The sequence below is a fragment of the Vulpes vulpes genome, chromosome 4 (genome assembly GCF_048418805.1).
Source record: "Vulpes vulpes isolate BD-2025 chromosome 4, VulVul3, whole genome shotgun sequence".
Taxonomy (NCBI): domain Eukaryota; kingdom Metazoa; phylum Chordata; class Mammalia; order Carnivora; family Canidae; genus Vulpes; species Vulpes vulpes.
This window is the reverse complement of record NC_132783.1, coordinates 65967634-65988303: the sequence shown is the minus strand read 5'-3', so window position 1 is coordinate 65988303 and position 20670 is coordinate 65967634. Positions and strand designations below refer to the sequence as shown.

The window sequence follows — 20670 nt, the reverse complement described above, 5'->3', positions numbered from 1 at the left end:
GGGTGGGAGGCTCCAAATACCATAAGCTGTCACACAATGGAGGTGGTCAGGCTCCAAGGTCACTTCAAAGGCTCTGTATCTTAGGAGAAGGGAGGAAGTGGATGTCACTATCAGGGGCAGTTTTAGGAAGAAGGCATGGGGATCAATAGAGTGTCCTAAAACAGAGCCACCAATTGCCAGATGAAATCTACATCTCAAATGTTCAGTTTTCTGAGAATAAGTCCACCCACCAAGAAAGCACTTAGATTTAATATGCACCGGGTAAAATCTGAGGTAGATGCTAACACCATGTTTATTCTTGTAGGAGATATTAAGCGCCAGATATGAAGTGCTTGTGCGTGAACCCTCAACACACAAACAGGTCAGGTAATTGAAAGTTATGGCTCCCAGAAGGGTCTTAACTCAGCTGTGGAACCTCAAGGAGTAATTAATATCCCTGAACTCACCTAACAAGGAATAGGAGGCACAAGAAATGCTACAAATCTGCATGGGACCGAAGTTAGGATAAAACTAGGAATCATAATGTCTAGTTTCAAATTCTTTGTGCAACACCTCAACCACAAATTTGCATCATCCAATAATTTTTATTTAATAAACAGACTTTATTTTTTAAACACTTTAAACTCAAGATCAGATGTGTGTTTAAGCAGACACATTTCAGAAATAAGTAAAAAATCACCTCACTCTTTCATCTCACTGTCTTTGTGTTTTAAATGACTATTTAGAAAAACTAAAATTACTGTTATTATAGAAAATGATTGCAGTTAAAGGGGGGAAAGAGGGAAAAAGAGTGTAAAAGCTACACTCCCCAAATTTTATTTTCCCTCAGCTTGTTCTGCCAAATAACCTTGAAATACTTCAGAAATATCAATGCAGGTCTAAGAATAGGTGCACAGAACAATGTGCCTTGTAAAGCCAGCTCTTGGTAGGCTTACAAAGATGCTTTTAAACAAATGAGTCTAGAGAAGGGCATTTTTAAAAACCTAGAATATATTATTTAACGATTATCCCAAATATGTTTCCATGCTTGTACACGAAGGTAAGTCCCAGAAACTGTTCATGAATCGTCTTAAATGAGCCTCATGTGAACATTGTACAAAGGGAAGTTCTAGAACCGGGAGTCACACACACCAGGGGATAAGAATCTTGGGCAAGCTTCTGAAGATGAACATTCCAAGATCCACCCCCTGAAACATGATTTTAAAAGTATGCGCTGTGCTCAGGGATTTCATTATTTAACAAGCTCCTCCAGGGATTCCAATACAAGTACTCCTTGAAATACCTTATGGAAAGCACAAGTTTAGGAAGTATAAATTGGATGGGAAGGAAAACCTTTGAGGGCAAATTTTAGGCCTGAGTCAAGGATATTTTTGTTTACTCTCACTCTTCAAGATTATTTTTTATTAATATATCTCTCCACGTACTCACACCCACCCCCCATGCAATTAAGCTGTGTCAAAGTGATCTTTAGGAGCAGCATCTCAAGTTTGTTGTTTTGAAGTCAATTAAAACTAATTATCATTATGAAGACACTTAAAAATCGACAAAGAAACCAAATGAAACTCTGAACAATAAAACTAGGCTTCTTGGCTAAGAGCAGCTATAAAACAAAACCATCAATTATTTTTTTAGGTTTTAGAAAACTTTGGTTAATTTCTATGTGCATCACATTCTGAGTTTTGAATATTACTCACATATGTGATCATTAAACTCTATCATCATATGGTATGAGATAATCGATAATAGTCTATCAGAGACATCAGCCCTATCTGCAGTGTTTAGTAGCAGCAGATCGATTTACACTATTTTGTATAAGTCAACTGAACCAGTTAAGCAGTAACTTTCTATTTAAAAGACAGGATATCTTAATGCAGACCTGTGCATTGAAAATGGAAAGAATCAAGAAAAAAAAAAGTAATCCTGGATATGCATTAAGAAGCAGGAAGAGTTCAAAATTAAGCAACATCTTTTAAGGCTAAGTGGCCTAAGGGGAATCCAAAGTGCCTCCCCACGTCCCCATTAAAATGCAATCTTAAAGACTTTCAAATCTTTTCATTGCCAGGGTTCAATGAAAAGCTGGCATCCGTAAAATGTGACTCTCAGCTCACAGGTGAAAATAGAAGCCCAAAGGATACGAGGCACTGCAAAGAGCTGAGCAAACACGTGAAATGAAGAACCCCAAGCCATCTGCCATGGAGCCACATACGTCATGACGAATTGTAACTTGTGAAGCAGGTCCCCGAGCTGAAAGCAGAAGGAAAAGATTCATCAGACAACCAGAGTAGTAGCTGAGTCTAGGTCACTTACAGTGAGAAGGAGGGGGACAGTGAAGCTATTCGTCTCCCTCTTGCTCTTACCTTCCCTGGTCCTACACGCAAGGCCGCTGTTTGGGAAAATCTGTAACAGCAACAAGATGATCCTAGGAAACCTGAGTGGTTAGTGTCTCCAGGTTCATTATCCAGCCAACAGGTGCAGCGTGTCTGAGCACTCATGGTTTGCTCTTTCATCCTTCCCACTGGGTCTTTTAGAGGAGATTCATACAAACGCCTATCATCATTGCCACTGTTTGAGTTTTTATGTAGCAGGTTTAACTTAAAACCCTTAAGCAGCTCTTGCTGGAGAAAAGAGGTCCGTACCACCGAAGCGCCAGCTATAGGGTGCTTTAGAAAGCCGACACAGGCTGTAGATGCTGCTATGGTTGCTCAACAAGCCAGCACAGGAAAATGCGGAGTTCTGGGGTATTGTGGGGGGTGAAGAGGAGAGACTTTACGCAGACTCAGGATGACCACGAAGGGGAAACACTCAGAGGTTTTGGCTAGAGATTCAGAAGAGGAATGGGCCGAGAAGGATGGAGAAGAATGGGCAGGCCTGGCTGGGGCCCTCTGCTTTGTAGGAAGAAGCAACCGATGAATCCCAGATGCGGAATTCCACTCCTGGTGCTCCCATGTGCAGTACGTATCCTACCAGCATGTTCCCTCAAGTTCATACACTCTTCATGCATAATCTAAACTTCAGGCATTATGTGTCTGTTCCTAGACTTGCTAGCACACGTGATAATACAATACGTTCCCTGAGGCTAGGATATGAAAAGAGGAAAAAAATGGAATTCTTAAATTAGGCTCACCAGGTGTTATGTAGGAAAGCAGAAGAGCACCAGGAAAAGAAGGAAAAGGTTGGGAAGCAGGACCATTAAGGAGAGGTTGCCAGCCCTGAGATAATTTAGCAAGACAACAGAAGGCCAACCTTGTGATTTGGGGACCCAAAGATGAGATTTTTCTGGGTTGTTCCATAAAAGTGGAATGAAACAGATGAGGCTCATCAGAGTTGTCTCCCGAATCTTCCTCTTGCCTCTCTTGTCTCCCCACTCTCTCACAGACATCCTGGTGCTGGGGAGTTAACTTCAGAGTGGAATTAAACCTCATCCGACAGGAGTAGAAGAGGACCAAGGGTAAAAGTCTTCTAAAGGCACAGCAAACATGGAGTTCTTAAGGAATTAGTGGTGGCTGGTTAGGAACAGAACCCGTGGGGTCTCATGGTGCCCAGGGACCCAGAGATGAAGCAGCGGAGGTAGAGAGGAGTGGGGAGGGCCACCCAAGGTGGTGGATAGGAATAAAACAGAGAAAGTGGGGAGGGCAAACAAGGAAAGGACAAATGGGAGACTGATGACATGCTTGGACCTGAATCACCCTCAAAGGATGTGAGTCCGGGAAAGAAACACAGACGTCTGGTTTTTGTTGATGAATTTTCACTTTCTTTACTCTTGCTCATGCTTCGATCACAGAGGGCTGACTCCTATTGGCTTCCAAGGTCTTTCAGAAAGGCCTCTTTGGTTCTCATCCTGGGGTTGCTTGAAGCTTCCCAAGTCTATTCTTGATGGGACTTCTGGCTCCCAGGGCCTTAGACATTCTGACAGTTGAGAAGACGACGGCTTACTCTGTTTTGTCTACTAAAGATAGCATCTCTTGGGTTCACAGACAAAACAGTCTTTTCTCAGAAGAGTGAAAACCTGAGTTTTCCCCAGTCAGTAGGTGACTTGGATGGACTGAGACAGACCGTTCTAACACAGATTTGAACAGATTCAAACTCTTGACTCACTTCCATTAAGATAGAGTATTTTCTTTAAAGGCCAATATCATTTCCTTTCACCCTTGCCATGAACCCAACCAGAGGAGGCACATGCTAATCACCAAAAGGGAAGACTATCAACACATGACACTGGATGACATCAAAAGCTGAAGTCCTGCAAAGCGGTGCCAGGCTCTCTTGCATGAACTTGCTCAGTTATGCCTAACCAAATTCTATCACACAAGATGCCTCTGGGTTTGAAAGCCACTAGTTCCTCCAACTGTCAAGAATTCTTAGTTTACTCATTCAGAATTGACCTTGTGACTCATGCCTAGAAGAAAACTACAAGAATGAACAAGATTACCTTATGTGATGCACAACCCCCCGAATACCCCACCAATGAATCAGGGGTTATGGAAAGTTTCTCCTTTTCTGTGTATGACTATATCCTGGGAGGCTTTTAAGCCACCTTGTGAAAAGCTGATAAGTAGGTCAGACATAGCAACTACAATCAGACAGGAGCCCTAGGGAAAGCCTCATCTGCAAGCTTAAAGCTCTAAGTGAAACTTGGCTGCATTATGATTCAATGAATCTATTATAATTATTTTTTGCTTAGCACAGCGACTTGTATTTACATATAAGCAAAACCAGTAATCAGGCACATGCATTCTCACGCTCTAATTGCAGCTGAGACCCCAGGTATCTTTGCTCTTTTCCTGTGTTGATGTCTCAGCTTTTTCATAAACATCATGAAGAATAAAATAGAAGTTTTGTGAAAGATTTTCAATATGCACCTCATAAAATAGACTCTGCTGTTCTCACTAAAAAAATCAGAACTCCTGAATGCCAGTTCTTTGTGTATCTAGGATCCCTCCACAACACAGTAATTTAATCTCCTTCCCCAAAGACCACAAGAAAAAGGACACGCTATAGATGTGTCAGATGTCAACATGGTGCGATGTTTAAGAACATGGGCTTAAGGACAAGCTGCCTGAATTTGAATCCCAGCTGGCATCCATCATGGGGATGATAACAGTTATAGTGTCATCTGAGTATGAAGTGACTTCATCTTTGTTTAGGACTTAGAACAGTGCCTGGCAATTTTAAGTGCAATATGAGAATAAGAATTTGACAGATGTTAGGATAAATGGAGGTCTTATTTTGAAGATATGCTTAGCTCACAATCAGGAAATTCTAGAGCCCCCATCTAAAACAACTGAGACTTACCAAGTCTAGGTCATCCTAGTTTTTGGAGGAAGAAACCAGACTCATGGGGCCCCATGGGCTGCCCATGTGAAACTGGAGGTCCAAGTACCACCTGTGGGTTCTCTGCATGGTGGTAGAAATACCTACCACCAAATCTCACCATGTCTCAAGGCCAGGAGCCATTCTTAAAGACAGCAGTAGGAAAACCTGTCTGACATGCAGCAGCAAGGGACAGCAACTCCTCTACCTAAGCCTTCCTGCTAATGGGCAAGGGACAAGGGTCACAAGTGTGGACATGACAAATGTGGTTGCAGCCACTATGAGGGACCTCTTCTCTGCGTGCACAGTGACGAAGAGCTCTGATCTATCCTGGAACGTCCCTTTCAGTGTCAATGCCCAATTAATAAAATAGGACACCATCCAACGAGTCTGGCAACATTCAAGTGGATCTCAGAAAGGCAGGCTTCTGGGTTCTCCGAGCTTCTTGAATGCACAGCTCCAAGAAGGAGGATATGGCTTATGTATTTTATTCCTAGAAGTGTGGAGAGGTATATTTCAGGTTAAAAAGACCCAACCATATTTTCCTTCTACATTTTGTCCTTCTCTTCAAAAGTGAAATCAAGTGAAAAAATGAAAAATCTGGGGGTATTCAAAAGGTGATGCCTAACACAAAAGGAAGAAACTCAAGTATCGATCATTAATGTAAAGTATATATAAGAGGGACTTTACTTCCTATTAGACCATCATGTATAAAATCAAGAAACATCTAAAATAACAGTGATTCAGTGGAGGGGCACCTGAGGGAGCAGTTAACCACCTGACTCTTGGTATCAGCTCAGGTCATGATCTCAGGGTTATGAGATCAAGCCCTGAGTCGGGCTCTCAGCGCAGTCTGCTTGAGATTCTCTCTCTCTCTCTGTCTCTCCTGCTCATGCTCACTCTCTCTAAAATAAATAAATAAATCTTTTAAAAAAGAGAGAAAAGATTGATTCAGTGGAAACAGCAGCATTAACACCTTTCTAGTAAGCACTGCTGCATACAGCATAACATTGCACTGAAGCACTCTAAATAGAAATCCCACTTAGATCACCTATGAAATTGCATCTCTGCAGATAGTTCAAAGCCTCTGTTTTTATGAAGCTTAACTCACTCCTAATGTTCTCCTGCCATGATCTTAAATCTCAGCCCTATGGAAGCATAATAAACTTCACAAGTTATCCAAGTATGACTATAAGAGAAAACAAAAATCATTTGGGTCTTTTCCACCAAAAACACTAGTAAAAGAGTAAATGAAGTCACAGTGGAGTGATTCTGGCTGTTTCCCAAAGAAAGACACCATAAATACTCTCACTTCCAATGACCCTTTTGGGGAATATCTCTTCAATTAGGTGTAGACAATGCTGTCATACCTCTGCTATAGAGAGGAAACTCAATTTGCATAAATTCACAAATTATTTTTAGAAAAATGTCACTAAATAAAGACAACCCAACCCATTTCTTTGCTAATACCTTCTGAAATAATATGTATGCCATCTTTCCGCAGGGCATCCTCTACCAATAAAATAACTCACAATTTATTGGACATTTTAATATTGAACACTACCTTAGAGAGCTGCACATAGGATATTTCATTTGATTAAAGTGTAATTTCCCTTCCCAATCCCAATCACCACCTTTCCTCCTATTGCTCTAATCCTAACCCTAGTCTTATTGTCTCCCAGATTACTTCTATCATGCACATTTTATCTTTTTTTCTTTTCTTGCATTCTGTTGTTAAATTCAGCCTGTTTCCTTCTCAGAAAGGTAATGCAACTTGTGATTATGAATGTCTGAACCTGAAGAGGCATGCAGAGCTGAAAGGCATGCTCAGGAAGGAGGTGATGTGAAGAGCAGAAAAATGTTCAAGAAGGAATGGAAAAAGTAAAGCTAGTAACACCTCAAATGTGGGATACCAGTTTTGGGGGGCATCAGTTTTAGGGGGAGGGGAAGCACCACTTTTATAGACTAATAGAGTGATAACAGCAAATGTGATCATTTCAATATAGGAACGTTAGCTCTAAAACAAATATTTTCAACTAAAAGCTGACAATATGAGTTAGAATTTTATAAGTTGAATAAACATGTTAAGGCAGGGTTACAACTGGTTACAAGACTGAATTTCAGAAGATCAAAAACAGATTCTACCTCTGTATATGATGTGCATTGAGAATTTATTAAATAGAACACAGTTTAGCAAAATATTGATGTGCTTCAGGGAGCATGGTTATACACAAAGGTTATTCCATTGTAAAAATAATAGAAATAACTTAAAAGATTGTAAGAAAAAATGTAATTAATAGTTGAAGACAAAAGAAGAGAAAACTTCCAATAGGCAGAATGAAAAATGAGAAAAATAAGTCTAACTGACATTGGAATGACCCCAAGAGGATACAAATATGGATGTGGGCCTTTGCTGTTAAGGACTTGGGATTTTAATGGACTTGACAGGCTGGCTGCCATGTCCACAAAAAGGTGAATTAGAAAAAAACCCCACCTACCAGTGCTGGGAAAAAGCAAAAAAGAACTTTGCCTTCTTCTTGGTGTAGAGTAGAATTTGTCATCCATAATACACCAAAACCTTAACTATCATAATACAGGGGAGTGGGATTAAAATTTAAAATATTCCAGAAGCATGGGAATGCAGAAGCAAATGGTCATAACACAAAAAGGGAGGATGACAAAACTTTCTTGCAAAAGTAAATGCATATACAGTCTTCAGGGACATTTCTACAACCAGAATATATAGGTCTCCCACAGATAAAAACAACAATCTCCCACTAAAGATCAGTCCATAGTGAAAATTATGAACCATAAAAGGAAAATGGGTAAATGAGAAGTCAGTAAATTCAATGCACAAGATATTTAGCATCTCAAGAATCTTATGTAATACAGCAATATAAAAGAATCTAGACCTGTGGGTTGGGCGGGGAGCTGGAGGACACGGGGTTGGGGGGGACGCGATGACAACGACGACAACAACAACAACAAAAAAGAATCTAAATAAATGAGTAAGAGTTGACATAAAAAGTAAGCAATAATAAGAGAGTAACATAATATGAAGAAAGAACAACTGGAATTGAAAAAGAAAGAAATGCCAATTCTAGAAGGGAAAAATGAAGGCATTAAAGTAAAACTCCAGGAGATGGTGTAAAAGCAGATTAGTTACAGCAAAACAGAAAATAGAGAAATGGAAGATCTGAGTAAGCTACCCAGAACACAGCACAAAGACAGGAAAAGATTTTTAAAAATCTCAAAGGTTAAGAATCATACATGACAGAATAAGAAGACATAACATACATCCAATTGGAGTTCCTGAAAATATGAGAGAGAAAAGGGAGAGAAAATATTTGAAGGGAAAATGGCTCAGAATTTTCCAGAACTGAGGAAAATTGATTGAAGAAGCACATCGAGTCCCATCAGGTTAAATAAAAAGAATCCACACCTTACTGCATATCATAGTGAAAATGTATAACATCAAAATCAAAAAGAAAAATCTTCCTTACAGATTACCTATAAAAAATGTGGATGAAAAAAAGTCTGAATTTGATAGCAGACTTTTCATTAGCAAAAAATATATGCCAAAACACAATGAAATAATGTTTTTAAGGTTTTAAGAAAGACAGTTGAATTAGAATCTTGTATAGAACTTAAGTATAATTTAAGTGTGAAGAGGAAAACATAAGGACCATTTCCAACAACATCTGAGAGAATTGATTACTCATATAACTTTGCAGAAAAAAAAAACAACAACAAAAATGTGCTTCAATAAGAAGGAAATTTAGGGATGCCCGGGTGGCTCAGCAGGTGAGCACCTGCCTTTGGCTCAGGGCGTAATCCTGGGGTCCTGGGATCTAGTCCCACATCAGGCTTCCTGCATGGAGCCTGCTTCTTCCTGTGCCATGTCTCTCATGAATAAATAAATAAAATCTTTAAAAGAAAAGAAGGAAATTTAACCTTGAAGGAAAATAGAACATAAAAGAATAACAGTGGAGAGAAAAAACAGCTAAAATGTTAGAATGTCAATATTAGAATTGTACAATTAATCATAAAGCTAGCAATTCACTTGAAGGCGTAACCAAGTATTGCATGTCATAAATATTTAAGATATGAGAGGGGAGTTTGGAGTTAAAGTGTTGTCTTTGGATTGTTTGAGTGGAGGGAAGAGATTTTAGTTAATTTTATATGCTAATCAAATGTGCTTATTAATAATTTAAGAGTAACCACTAAAGCACCAAAGTATTCAGTCTCTGATGTGTTTCAGAATCACCCAGAGAGCTTGTAAAACAAAGAACTGGTGGCAGAGGTTCTGATTTAGTAGGTTTAGGATGGAGCCTAAGAATAACTTCCCAGGTGATGTTGATGCTCCCTATCTGGGGACCACACATTGAGATCCACTTCACTAGAGGACCAGGAGCACAGTATTCAATTTTCAAAGCACTAGAGGAAAAAAGGAATTAAAAAGTAGTCCATTCCATCCAACAAAAGGCCAGAAAGAAGGGGTAAGAGGACAAAAAACAAACAAACAAACAAAAAAACCCACCATACATATGGAGGAAAAAATAGAAAAAACTACAAACATATCAGTAATTGTAGTCAATGTAAATGAATAAAATTTGCCTATTAAAATGTGAAGATTCTCAGTGTGTATTTTTTTTAAAAAGTCTTGCTAAATGCCTTTGTAAGAAATATTAATATGACTTAGAAAGTTTTAGGTAAAACTTTACCAGGTAAATCCCAATCAAAACAAAGCTTGCTTAACTATATTAATATTAGACAAAATGGATTCTCTCAATAAAATGATAAAAATCATTACATCATAATAAAAGGGAAGAGTCATCAGGAAGATGACATGATTGGAATTTAGGCACTTAGCCAAACAGTTTCAAAGTACCTAAGGTCAAAGCAAACAGAATTACAAGGTAAGATTACAAATCTACAATCAGAGGGGGAGATTTTTAGGACATGCATCTCAGAAAATGATAGTTTAATTAGATAATAAATAAGCATAAAAAACATTTGGCCAATAGAATTCATATGCTTTGTCTAAGAGATGTATATACATATTAGAGTCCTGCAGTCAACCAAAAGAGAAAAATAAAATGTTGAAGCATATATACATTTATAAGAATTGATGACTTACTGCAAAAGAATTCTTAATCAGTGCTAAGAATTGATATCACGCAAACTGCTTTGTAATGACATTAGGTGTCAATAAGAAAATGATGGCAAAATAATAGCAGCAACCTTTTGAAACTTTGCATTTAGATTTATCAACAAATAAAACACTGAACTAATTAAAATGGTAACATTTAGAAAATATTTAAAAATGAATGACAATAAGGGGTGCCTGGGTGGTTAAGCATCCCATTCTTGGTTTTGAGTCAGGTCGTGGTCTCAGAATCCTGGGATTGAGCCCTGTGTCAGACTCCATCGGGATTCTTTCTTTCTCCCTCTGCTCCACCCCCCATTGACACTCTCTCTGTTTCCTTCTAAAAAGAAATAAATAACTAAAATGTTTTTAAAAAATTAATGACAATAAAGAGCAGTAGTATCAATCATAACATGTGGGACTCAGCTAAAGCACTTTGTAGAGGAAAAGAAATAGCCTTAAAATGTGCATCTTAGGAAAACTTCAGAGTTTATCTTGACAGGCTATTTTTACTATAAAAAATGAACAAGAATGTCATAAGAAAAGAAAATATAGATGTTCTTATCTATTAATATAAATGCAGAACTCTAATAAGACATTTACAAAATGAATCTACAAATGCATAAGAATAATCATAATCAAATTTGCTTCCTATCATAGTGGCTTAATATTAGAAGAATGTCAGTATTATTCACAACATGAAAAAAGTAAAAAAAGAAAAACTATATGACACTCAATTCATACAGGAAGGATGAGGAAAAATAAATTCAACACACACTGAAACAAATCCCTTCCAATCTAGTAATAAAAGAGTTCTTCTGCGGACACTTGACGGGATGAGCACTGGGTGTTTTTCTGTATGTTGGTAAATTGAACACCAATAAAAATTAATTTAAAAAAAATAAATAAAAGAGTTCTTCTTATACCTGATAAAGGATATCGGTGTCATATGACATTCAACACCATATTTAATAGTAAAATATAAAATATCAGAATTATTCAGGCAAGAGGTATCACGTGGGATGAATCTGATTAACCTACACCAGAAAAGTGAAACTAGAACCATTAAGTGAGATTAAAATCTAAGGAAGGAAAAAAAAGGAACCTGGGGTAATAATTTTAGTTTATCATCTGTGAAGAGCAGTCTGGAAAAATGTAACTGAGGAGAGAAATAGGGATGATAGAGGATGAGAGTACCCAGCAGGGGTAGGCTACTTAGGCAAATGAATATGCAGCTAATAAAAGAAAACGCAACAAGCTCTGATGCTTTGATTAGCCGCCCTTATGCAGCCAAATTCGGACCCCTAGGAGAACAAGACAGAAAATATTAGTTAGGTTCCTATTCCATAACTGCTCATTAGTGCATCCATAAATGCAAATGAAGTCACCACTGCACATTGAAATTTTATAATCTACCAAAGGCTATGAATGCACAAAACTAAAAGGTCTTCTCACCACCCCTGAGTACTAGGAATTAAATGAAGCATGACATCTGTGAGTATGTTTCTGCTCCTGGGGGCTAGCAGGAGTGCGGGCTTAGGTAGGTGGGGAGGGGCTTCACTGAAGGAGACAGGGCAGATTCAACAAGGGAGAAACAGGAGTGAGCGAGTGTTAACTTTTGTTCTTTAAGCAGCCTGTTCACATTGATCTTGGAGCCAAGCAGTAGAAACCATGTAGTTTATGGACACACCCAGCCTTCCTTTTCCATTCCTTAATCCTTTCAATGCCTTATGTTAGGCTTCATTCAATTACTCTACATAGGACAGTTTTCCTGCTGTTGTTTTGGATTTTATTTTAGAAAAGCCAGCTTTCCAGATTCTGTTTTGGGGGCTTCTTCTCTCTCAAAGATCCATTATAATCCCACATGTGGCAAATACTGTCTTTAGGAAGAAGGTGCAAGGTTCATAAGCCTCTATCAGGATGCTAATAGGTGCTGCCTGTGCACGTTTAGCATTTTAATGAGAGAGACAAATAATATTATTTATTACATGCAGCTATGAGGCAGTTTTTCCTCCAACAGGTTTGAATGCCCCCCTGCCCATGCCATCCACCACATGCCTCCAGTACCTCTCATTTATGTACCCTCCTGAGATGTGATACTTGTACAAACATTTCCTCAATCTAGTAGAAATAAAATGATTAATAAAGTGATGTTCCATATGATAAAGCTTTCTGCTTTAAGCATCTAGACTTTCAAAATTTATGTTCTTTTTTAATAAAAATGTAATAATATAGCCTCACTTAAAAAATACCAAATAGTTCAGAATTACATAAAGTGTAAGCAAAAAAGTTTTGTTACCTACCTCATTCTGACTTAACTTCCAGTACAAGCCACAGTTCATGATGGCTGAGGAGTTACCCTTCTTGGCATTTTCTACCCGTGAATATGTATAAATGTATATATATATATATGAAGTCCAAACTGGATTAACAATATATACTTCTCTGAAACTTGATGTTTCTTTTTTTTTTAAAGACATTTATTTATTTGAGAGAGAGAGAGGACACAAGCAGGTAGTGGGCATACAGGGAGAGGGAGAAGCAAGCCCCCCGCCAAGCATGGAGTGTGACAGGGGGCTTGATCCAAGGACCTGAGATCATGACCTGAGTCAAAATAAAGATTTGATGCTCAACTGACTGAACCACCCAGGCACCCCAGAAACTCTGATATTTCTACCTCATATATCCAACATTGGTACAAATTGCTCTACCTAACATCTAATTAGCTGCTTAATACTCTACTATTTGGCTAGACAATCTATTGAATCATTACACTATTTGATAGCTATCTAGTTGCAAAAATTAGTTTAAAACCACGGCTGAAGAAAATTCCATATACTTATCTAAGACATCATACAAAGCCAGTGCAGTGGCTGTTAATCCAGTGTACTCACCAGACCTTGACCACTGGACACATGGTCTGCAATGGGCCCTCTAATCATGTATGGAGGGGGATATCAGGCTACAACTCTCCCCCCACTACAAGATAACTGAAGCCAGAGTAAGCAGGGTCTGAGATACAGACAACAGGCATATCCCTGCACTAAAAATCTAGCAGAAGGAAAGGTGTGCTTAGTTTTGGAATAAAAACTATTTACTTTATTTGCTATTTTCACCACAAGATGTCTAGCTTTCAATAAAAAATTATGAGGTAAAAAAAATATGAGGTATACAAAAAGGCAAGAAAAAATGTACTCCTAAAAGACAAAGTGACAGAGCAAGTCTCAGATATGACACTTAAATTGGAACTATCTGACAGGAAAATTAAAGAACTATGATGATATGTTAAGGGCTCTAAATAGAAAAGGTGTACAATATGAAATAGTAGATGGATAATTTCAGGACAGAGATGGAAACTATAAAAGTAAGACTCAAATACAAATGATGGAAATGGAAACACTATAACAGATACATAGAATACTTTAAGCAAGCTCATCACACTAACACAATCAAGGGAATGATCAATGAACTTGAAGATAAGTCAATAGAAATGACCTAAACTGAAACAAAAGGATAAAACTGAGTGAATTAAAAAAAGAAAATATTCTTACACCATACACAAAAACAAATTCAAAATGGATAAAAGACTTAACTGTGAGACCTGAAATCATGAAAATCCTAGGAGAGAACATAGACAGTAACTTCTCTGACATCAGTCATAGTGATTTTTTTCTAGATATGTTTCTGAGGCAAGGGAAACAAACCCAAAAAGAAAGAAAGAAAGAAAAAAACTATGGGGACTACATCAAAATAAAAGGTTTCTGCAAAGTGAATGAGACAATTAACAAAACCAAAATGCAACCTGTAGAATGGGAAAAGATATCTGCAAATGACATATCCAATAAAGGGTTAGTATCCAAAGCATATAAAGAATTTATAAAACTCACACCTCAAAAATGAATAATATGATTTAAAAAATGGGCAGAAGACATGAAGACATTTTTCTAAAGAAGACATCCAGATGGCCAACACAGCATAAAAAGATGCTCAACATCATACATCATCAGGGAAATGCAAAGCAAAACCATAATGGCGTATCACCTCACACGTCAGAATAAACTCAACAACACAAGAAACAACACATGTTGGTGAGGATGCAAACTGAAGCATGCACTGTGGAAAACAGTATGGAAGGTCCTCAAAAAATTAAAAATAGAATTTCTCTATGATCCAGCAATCACACTACTGGGTATTTACCCAAAGAATACAAAAACACTAATTCGAAGGGATATATGTACTCCTATGTTTATAACAGCATTATCTATAGAAGCCAAGATATGGAAGCAGCTGGAATGCCCATCAATTGATGAATGGTTAAAGAAGATGTGGGGGCAGCCCCGGTGGCTCCGGGGTTTAGCGCCGCCTTCAGCCCGGGGTGTGATCCTAGAGACCCGGGATCGAGTCCCACGTTGAGCATCCTGCGTGGAGCCTGCTTCTCCCTCTGCCTGTGTCTCTGCCTCTCTCTCTCTGTGTGTGTCTCTCATGAATGAATAAATACAGTCTTTAAAAAAAAAAAGAAGATGTGGTATACACATGTAATGGACTATTATTCAGCCATAAAAAAAGAATGAAATCTTGCCATTTGCAATGACATGGATAGAGCTAGAGAGTATAGTGCTAAGCTAAAGAGTATAATGAAATAAGTCAGTCAGAGAAAGACAAATACCATATGATTTTACTCATATGTGGAATTTAAGAAATAAAGCACATAGGCAAAGGAAAGAAGACAAATCAAGAAACAGACTCAATGTAAGGAACAAATAGATGGTTGCCTGAGGAATGGGGATGGGTGAAATAGGTGATGGGGGATTAAGGAGGGCACTTGTGATGAGCACAAGTGAGGTATTGTGAGGAATTGTTGAATCACTATATTGTACATTTGAAAGTGATATAATACTTTGTGTTAACTAACTGGAATTAAAATTAAAAATTAAAAAAAGAAAATATTACTGAGTATCTAAAAGCTGCATAACAATATCAAGTATCTAACATATACATAGTTTGAACCTCAGATTAAAAAAGAGAAAGAGAACAGGAGGACAAAAGAAGTATTTGAAGAAGTAATGGCCAAGAAATTGTCCAAAATAATGACAGACACTCAGTCACAGATTCAAGAGCAGATGACAAGGAGGATAAATACCCAACAACAACAAAGCCTATAAAACTAGGCATGTCCTATTCAAACTGCTGAATACAAAAGACAAAGAAAATATTAGAGGCAAAAACTACAAAAAGACATTACACAAAGAAAAACAACAGGAAAAATTACAGAAAACTTACATCAGAAACAATGCAGGGCCAAAGTGGCATTTTTTTAAGTGCTAAAAGTGCTAAATGGGATGACATTTTTTGAAATTATTATTTATTTATTTATTTATTTATTTATTTATTTATTTATTTGAGAGAAAGAGGGCAAACAGGGAAGAAAGAGAGGGATAAGACTACTCACTGAGCACAGAGCCTGATGTAGGGGCCTGATGTAGGGCTTGATCTCAGGATCCCAAATCATGACCTGATCTAAAATCAAGAGTCGGATGCTTAACTGACTAAGCCACCCAGGCGCTCCTAAATGGAATGATATTTTTATGGGGGGTAGGGGTGGGTAGGACTGTTAAAATAGAATTCTATACCCAATGAGACCATCTTTCAAAAATGAAAAAGAAATACTTTCTCAGACAACCAAAACTGACCAAGTTAATGGCCAATAAACCTACACTAAAAGAACTCTTCTAGAAAGTTCAGGTACAGGAAGTATGATATCGTTTGGAAACTTGGATCTACACAAAGAAACAGAGCATCATAAATGGAATTAGTAGCAATAAAATACTTTTTCCTTATTTCAATTGCTTTAAAAGAGTAATTTTGCTCTAAAGCATAAATAGTAACAGTGTATCATGTGTTTATCTCATATGTAAAATTAAATGCGTGACAGCACAAAGAATGGGAAGAACTGTTGAAATTCCTTACCCTACACATGAAGTAGCATAATATTATTTGAAGGTATAGTTCTAGGAATTGAAGTTTTATATTTTTAATGTAAGAGCAATGACTTAAAAATAATCAGCAGAAGTAATAAGTCAACAGAAGAAGTAAAATGAAATTAAAAAGTAGTTCAAAGTGACATCTCTCCAAAGTACTTCCTGTGACCCTTCTGTCCACCGCCTCAATTACTTTCTCCTTCTGGAGATCCTCATTATCTGTGGCTTATAACTTCAAATCACATACAAAGTAGCATAGCATCCTGGTGACAAGGGCGGACTTGGAGGCCATATAGACATGTATTCCTATCACAATTTGCATCTCATTAGCTGTGTGATCTTGGGCAAGTTTCACTCCACTGAGCCTTAGTTTCCTCCTCTGAAAAGCAGATATGGTAATGGTACCTACTTGAGAAATTTATTGTGAAGATTAAATGACATAATCCAGATATTCTTTTTTTTTTAATCTCAGGACTCTGCTTACATTATACTCTCAATAAATATAGGTTACTTTACTATGGCCCTTATGGTATTGTTTCAAAAGTACTTTTTATATGTTTTTATCTCCTTTGTCTCCCACTGGAGCATATACTCATTGGCAGCAGACACCAGGTATTATTTATAGTATATATTTATTATTTGTCTTCTAGCAGAGAAGTAGTATAGGCATATAGCTGATGTAAGTGCAGCAAAAGTTTTCCAGAAAGTGAAACGATGAATGAATGAAACTTTCAGGTGTTTCTCTAGCTCATCAAGTGATATAAGCCATGGGTCTAGTGGGCATTGGTCTAGTGGAAATGTTCCTGTTGCTTCCTGATTCTCATTTACATGCCAAATCCTAGCAATAGCCATGGATTTCCCTTATAAGAGAGGTCTTTACTCTCTTTTTCCCTCTGAAGACTTTAAACTTACCATAGCAACCATCTCAGAATCATCAATACCCTTTCTTCAGTCAGAGGGACTGTGGTTTGGTCCATCAAAGTATTTCTGAAACTGGTAGGTCAAGGAAAGAAAGAATGGGAAAGTCTGTGACCTCCAAGTTCTTGTCCTAAATATGGGAGCCTGGCAAAAGGCATGACTGGGAACCTACAGGTTCATATACTTACATCCTGTAAAACCAGAAGCTTCCAACCAATAAAGGATGGCAAATGCCAGTGGTCAGCCTTATAAGGAAAATGTGGCCTGATGCAACTGAATCAAGTTCTGCCTTTGGGAAGTATTTAAGGAGGGCTTCCCCTAATGCTGAGTAAGGTGAGTTTTCAAAATTCTTTCAGTGAAGAGAGTCTAGAGTTGTCACCTTCCCTGAATTCCCTGAAGCCACTTATGTAGGTTTTGTGTGCCTTAGGCCCACATCCCTTCCCCATTCCTGGAAGACTGATCAGTAGTGGCTCTTCAATGCTCTGGTTTAATGAACCATCACCACTGCCCTGACGGGAGAACTGCAAATACTAAGCCAGCGAGCAGCCTCCTTCAGGAGAGAAAGCTATAGACTTTAAGAAAAGGGGGGGGCTGCAAATATTTCTTTAATACATTAACAGGGGAAAAAATACATTAACAGGGACACACTTAACATTACTAAATCCATGAATTTTTTATAGTATGCTTTTACAGGAGAATATAGGAAGCCTAAAAGAAAACAGGGTATAGCCTGGCTTGAGATCCCAGAGAGGGATCAGGAAAAACTGATCTTTACTTTGAAAGTAGTGGTTAAGAGGAGCTGCTAACATTCATTTCAGCCCTGTATCCTTTCCCTGGAAATAAATTACAGTAAGTTGCATGGTTTGAGTTAAGGGTAACTCATCCCTTTGATGTGTGGGTGGTGTACTGGGGAGTGGAAGACAAGAAAGTTGATGTGCTAGGCTATAAATCTCAACTAAAGGGTGTTTGGAGCTGTCTGGGCACTTCCCAGCAGTTACATGACACAGTTAAGAGCTGGCCAGTTGGGTGACATCAGCTTGTCACCACTGGGGTAGATCTACAGTTCTATGTGGGTTGTGATTTACCCTGCAGGTACTCAGCTGACTAGAGAGCACAGAGCAACACAGTTCCAGCAGAGCAGCCAGTGCTGCTGGCCATGTGTTAACTCCTCACTGTGAACAGGATGGCAGGGAGCAGTGACACAGCTAAACAGGATTGATAGGAAGCCAAGAAAATAAAAACACACACCATGAAAAGCCGTTGGAGGGAACTCTAAGTGACCCATATGCTCAGTCTAAAACCTTCCCTCTTCCCACATCCTCCCCTGCCCCTGCACTGTGAATCATCATCTCTCTAGAATAATAAAATGTCATCCACTCACTACATCTAAGCTTAGACTTCATTTTTCAAAAACCAGTTTTTCCATCTCTCAGCTCTCAACTGATTTCAATTAGTATGTGTTGAGTAATCACAATGATGGTGCATTTGGTTCCATGTTGCAGGAAGCAGGAAACAAATAAACACACCCATGGTCCCACCATTTGAGGAGTTTACAATTTCTCTGGGAACACAAACCTATTGGACTGTGTGCTTTGCTTCTAGATGCAGTGTACAGCTTGTGAAGTTTTCTCCTGAACCATCCAGGGTGGCAGCTACCAAGTGAAAATGTATCCCCAGCCCCTGGAAGGTATGTTGTTTCTACAGTAGCTTTGTCAACCTCCTGCAAGCCAGTCTGTACTCCTATCCTTGGGCAGGGAAGAGTGAGACTGAGTTCAAGTCACTCACAGAGAGAGTGACTCTGGATAATTTCCGAATAGCCGGTGCACAGGAGCAACATCCACAGAGATTCATTGTATACTACTGTGTGCCTGACCCTTATCTGGAAATGGGGACATATCAGTAGACAAACCAGGCAAAGATCTTTGCCCTCGTGGAACTTATATTCTAGTGGAAGGGAAGATCAAAGGATAAACAAGTCAATGATAGAGCATATTAGGAGGTGGTGAATGCTGTCAGTAGTTAGGGTGGGTCTGATTTGAGAAGGTGAAATTTGAGCAAAGCCCAGAAAGAGCTGATAGTGGAAGTCCATGGGGAGGGGGGAGGAGCATTTTTAGGCTGAAGAAACAGCTAGAGCAAGGGACTCCACATGAAAGCATGCTTTGCACAGTGAAGGAACGTCAAAGAGAGCTAGATTAAACATAAGGAGAATAGGAGAGGAGGTCAGAGCAGTGATGGGAACTCAGCTGGCGTCAGTCAGTGGGCCAGTGTAAGGGATTTGGCTTTTGCTCTGTGTGAAATGGGGAGCCATGTCAGGGTTCTGATCAGATATGGTTTGTCTTTTAGAAGAAAAACTTGAGTGACTTCTAGTTTTAGCTCTAACATGAAAAAAGATTAAGAATTGTCACTCTCACTTTTGCAAGAAGAAAAAGCTAAACAAACTGAATATTGATGTCTCTTAGACCCATCAGACACCTGATGTCCAACGGAGAGCTGCCTCTCTGGAAGGGTCAGTAATACCTACTCATCTGGGGCAGAAGCTGCTGGAACCATAAATTGGTAGGGACACTTAAACTGTGATTCTGGCAAACTCTTATAGGCTGAGTGTGGACGAGCATGAAATTTAGAAACCCCTGGCACCACAGTCTTAGGATCCCTCCATACTTTCATACCCCAGAAAACCCAGCAGGTTCTCATGGTGAAGAGCCAAGAAAGATCTCCTCATGGGCCTGGAAAGGGGAAGAAATTAACCACTGTGAAACCCAATGGCCCACTCCAAATGGCAAAGGGCTTTGCTTGAGCCTTATCATGGCTAGGGGAAGGAGATTCCTCCCCCTCCAGCTTACCTCACATAAAAGAGGAAAAAACACAGTTAACAGAGTCAGGGCTTTAAGGAAATAGAGTAGGAATGCTACTACCAGCAAAGGGAGCACAGGGCATGGGGAGTAAAAAGCTACACCATTCTGGAAATACTTATGACGATCCCAGCCCTGAGACACAGGTCCAATGAGAGATGAGATTTTGCTGGAAGATGATAGAATATCCTCCTGTCCCATACCTTACCAGCATACCAACAAAGATCCGGTATAGTAATACTAGGTTACAGTTAAAATGACACAAGACACAACCTGCTCTGAGGAGGAGTTTTTCAGGAAGCCAAAAATCAAGAGACACAAAAACAAGGACATTAGAAAAACTTGAAGCCTCTGGGACCTACAGTTATAGCAAACATTAAACACAATTTCTCATCTAATCAGAATAACAGAAATCTTCACACTAAAGACCTATTCACCTCATTTTCTATTACCTGATACAACA

The 20670-nt window shown here is 38.7% G+C and overlaps 1 protein-coding gene across 4 annotated transcripts in view; it reads right to left on the bottom strand.

Annotated features, from left to right (window-relative positions):
* The window catches only part of PCNX2 (pecanex 2), a 290657-nt gene that overhangs the window by 81253 nt on the left and 188734 nt on the right, over positions 1-20670 (bottom strand). For all 4 annotated transcript variants that reach the window (XM_072755955.1, XM_072755958.1, XM_072755956.1 and 1 more), the window contains one exon: positions 2136-2244. In XM_072755955.1, the coding sequence (XP_072612056.1) occupies positions 2136-2244 (109 nt within the window). The remainder of the gene's footprint in view (positions 1-2135; positions 2245-20670) is intronic.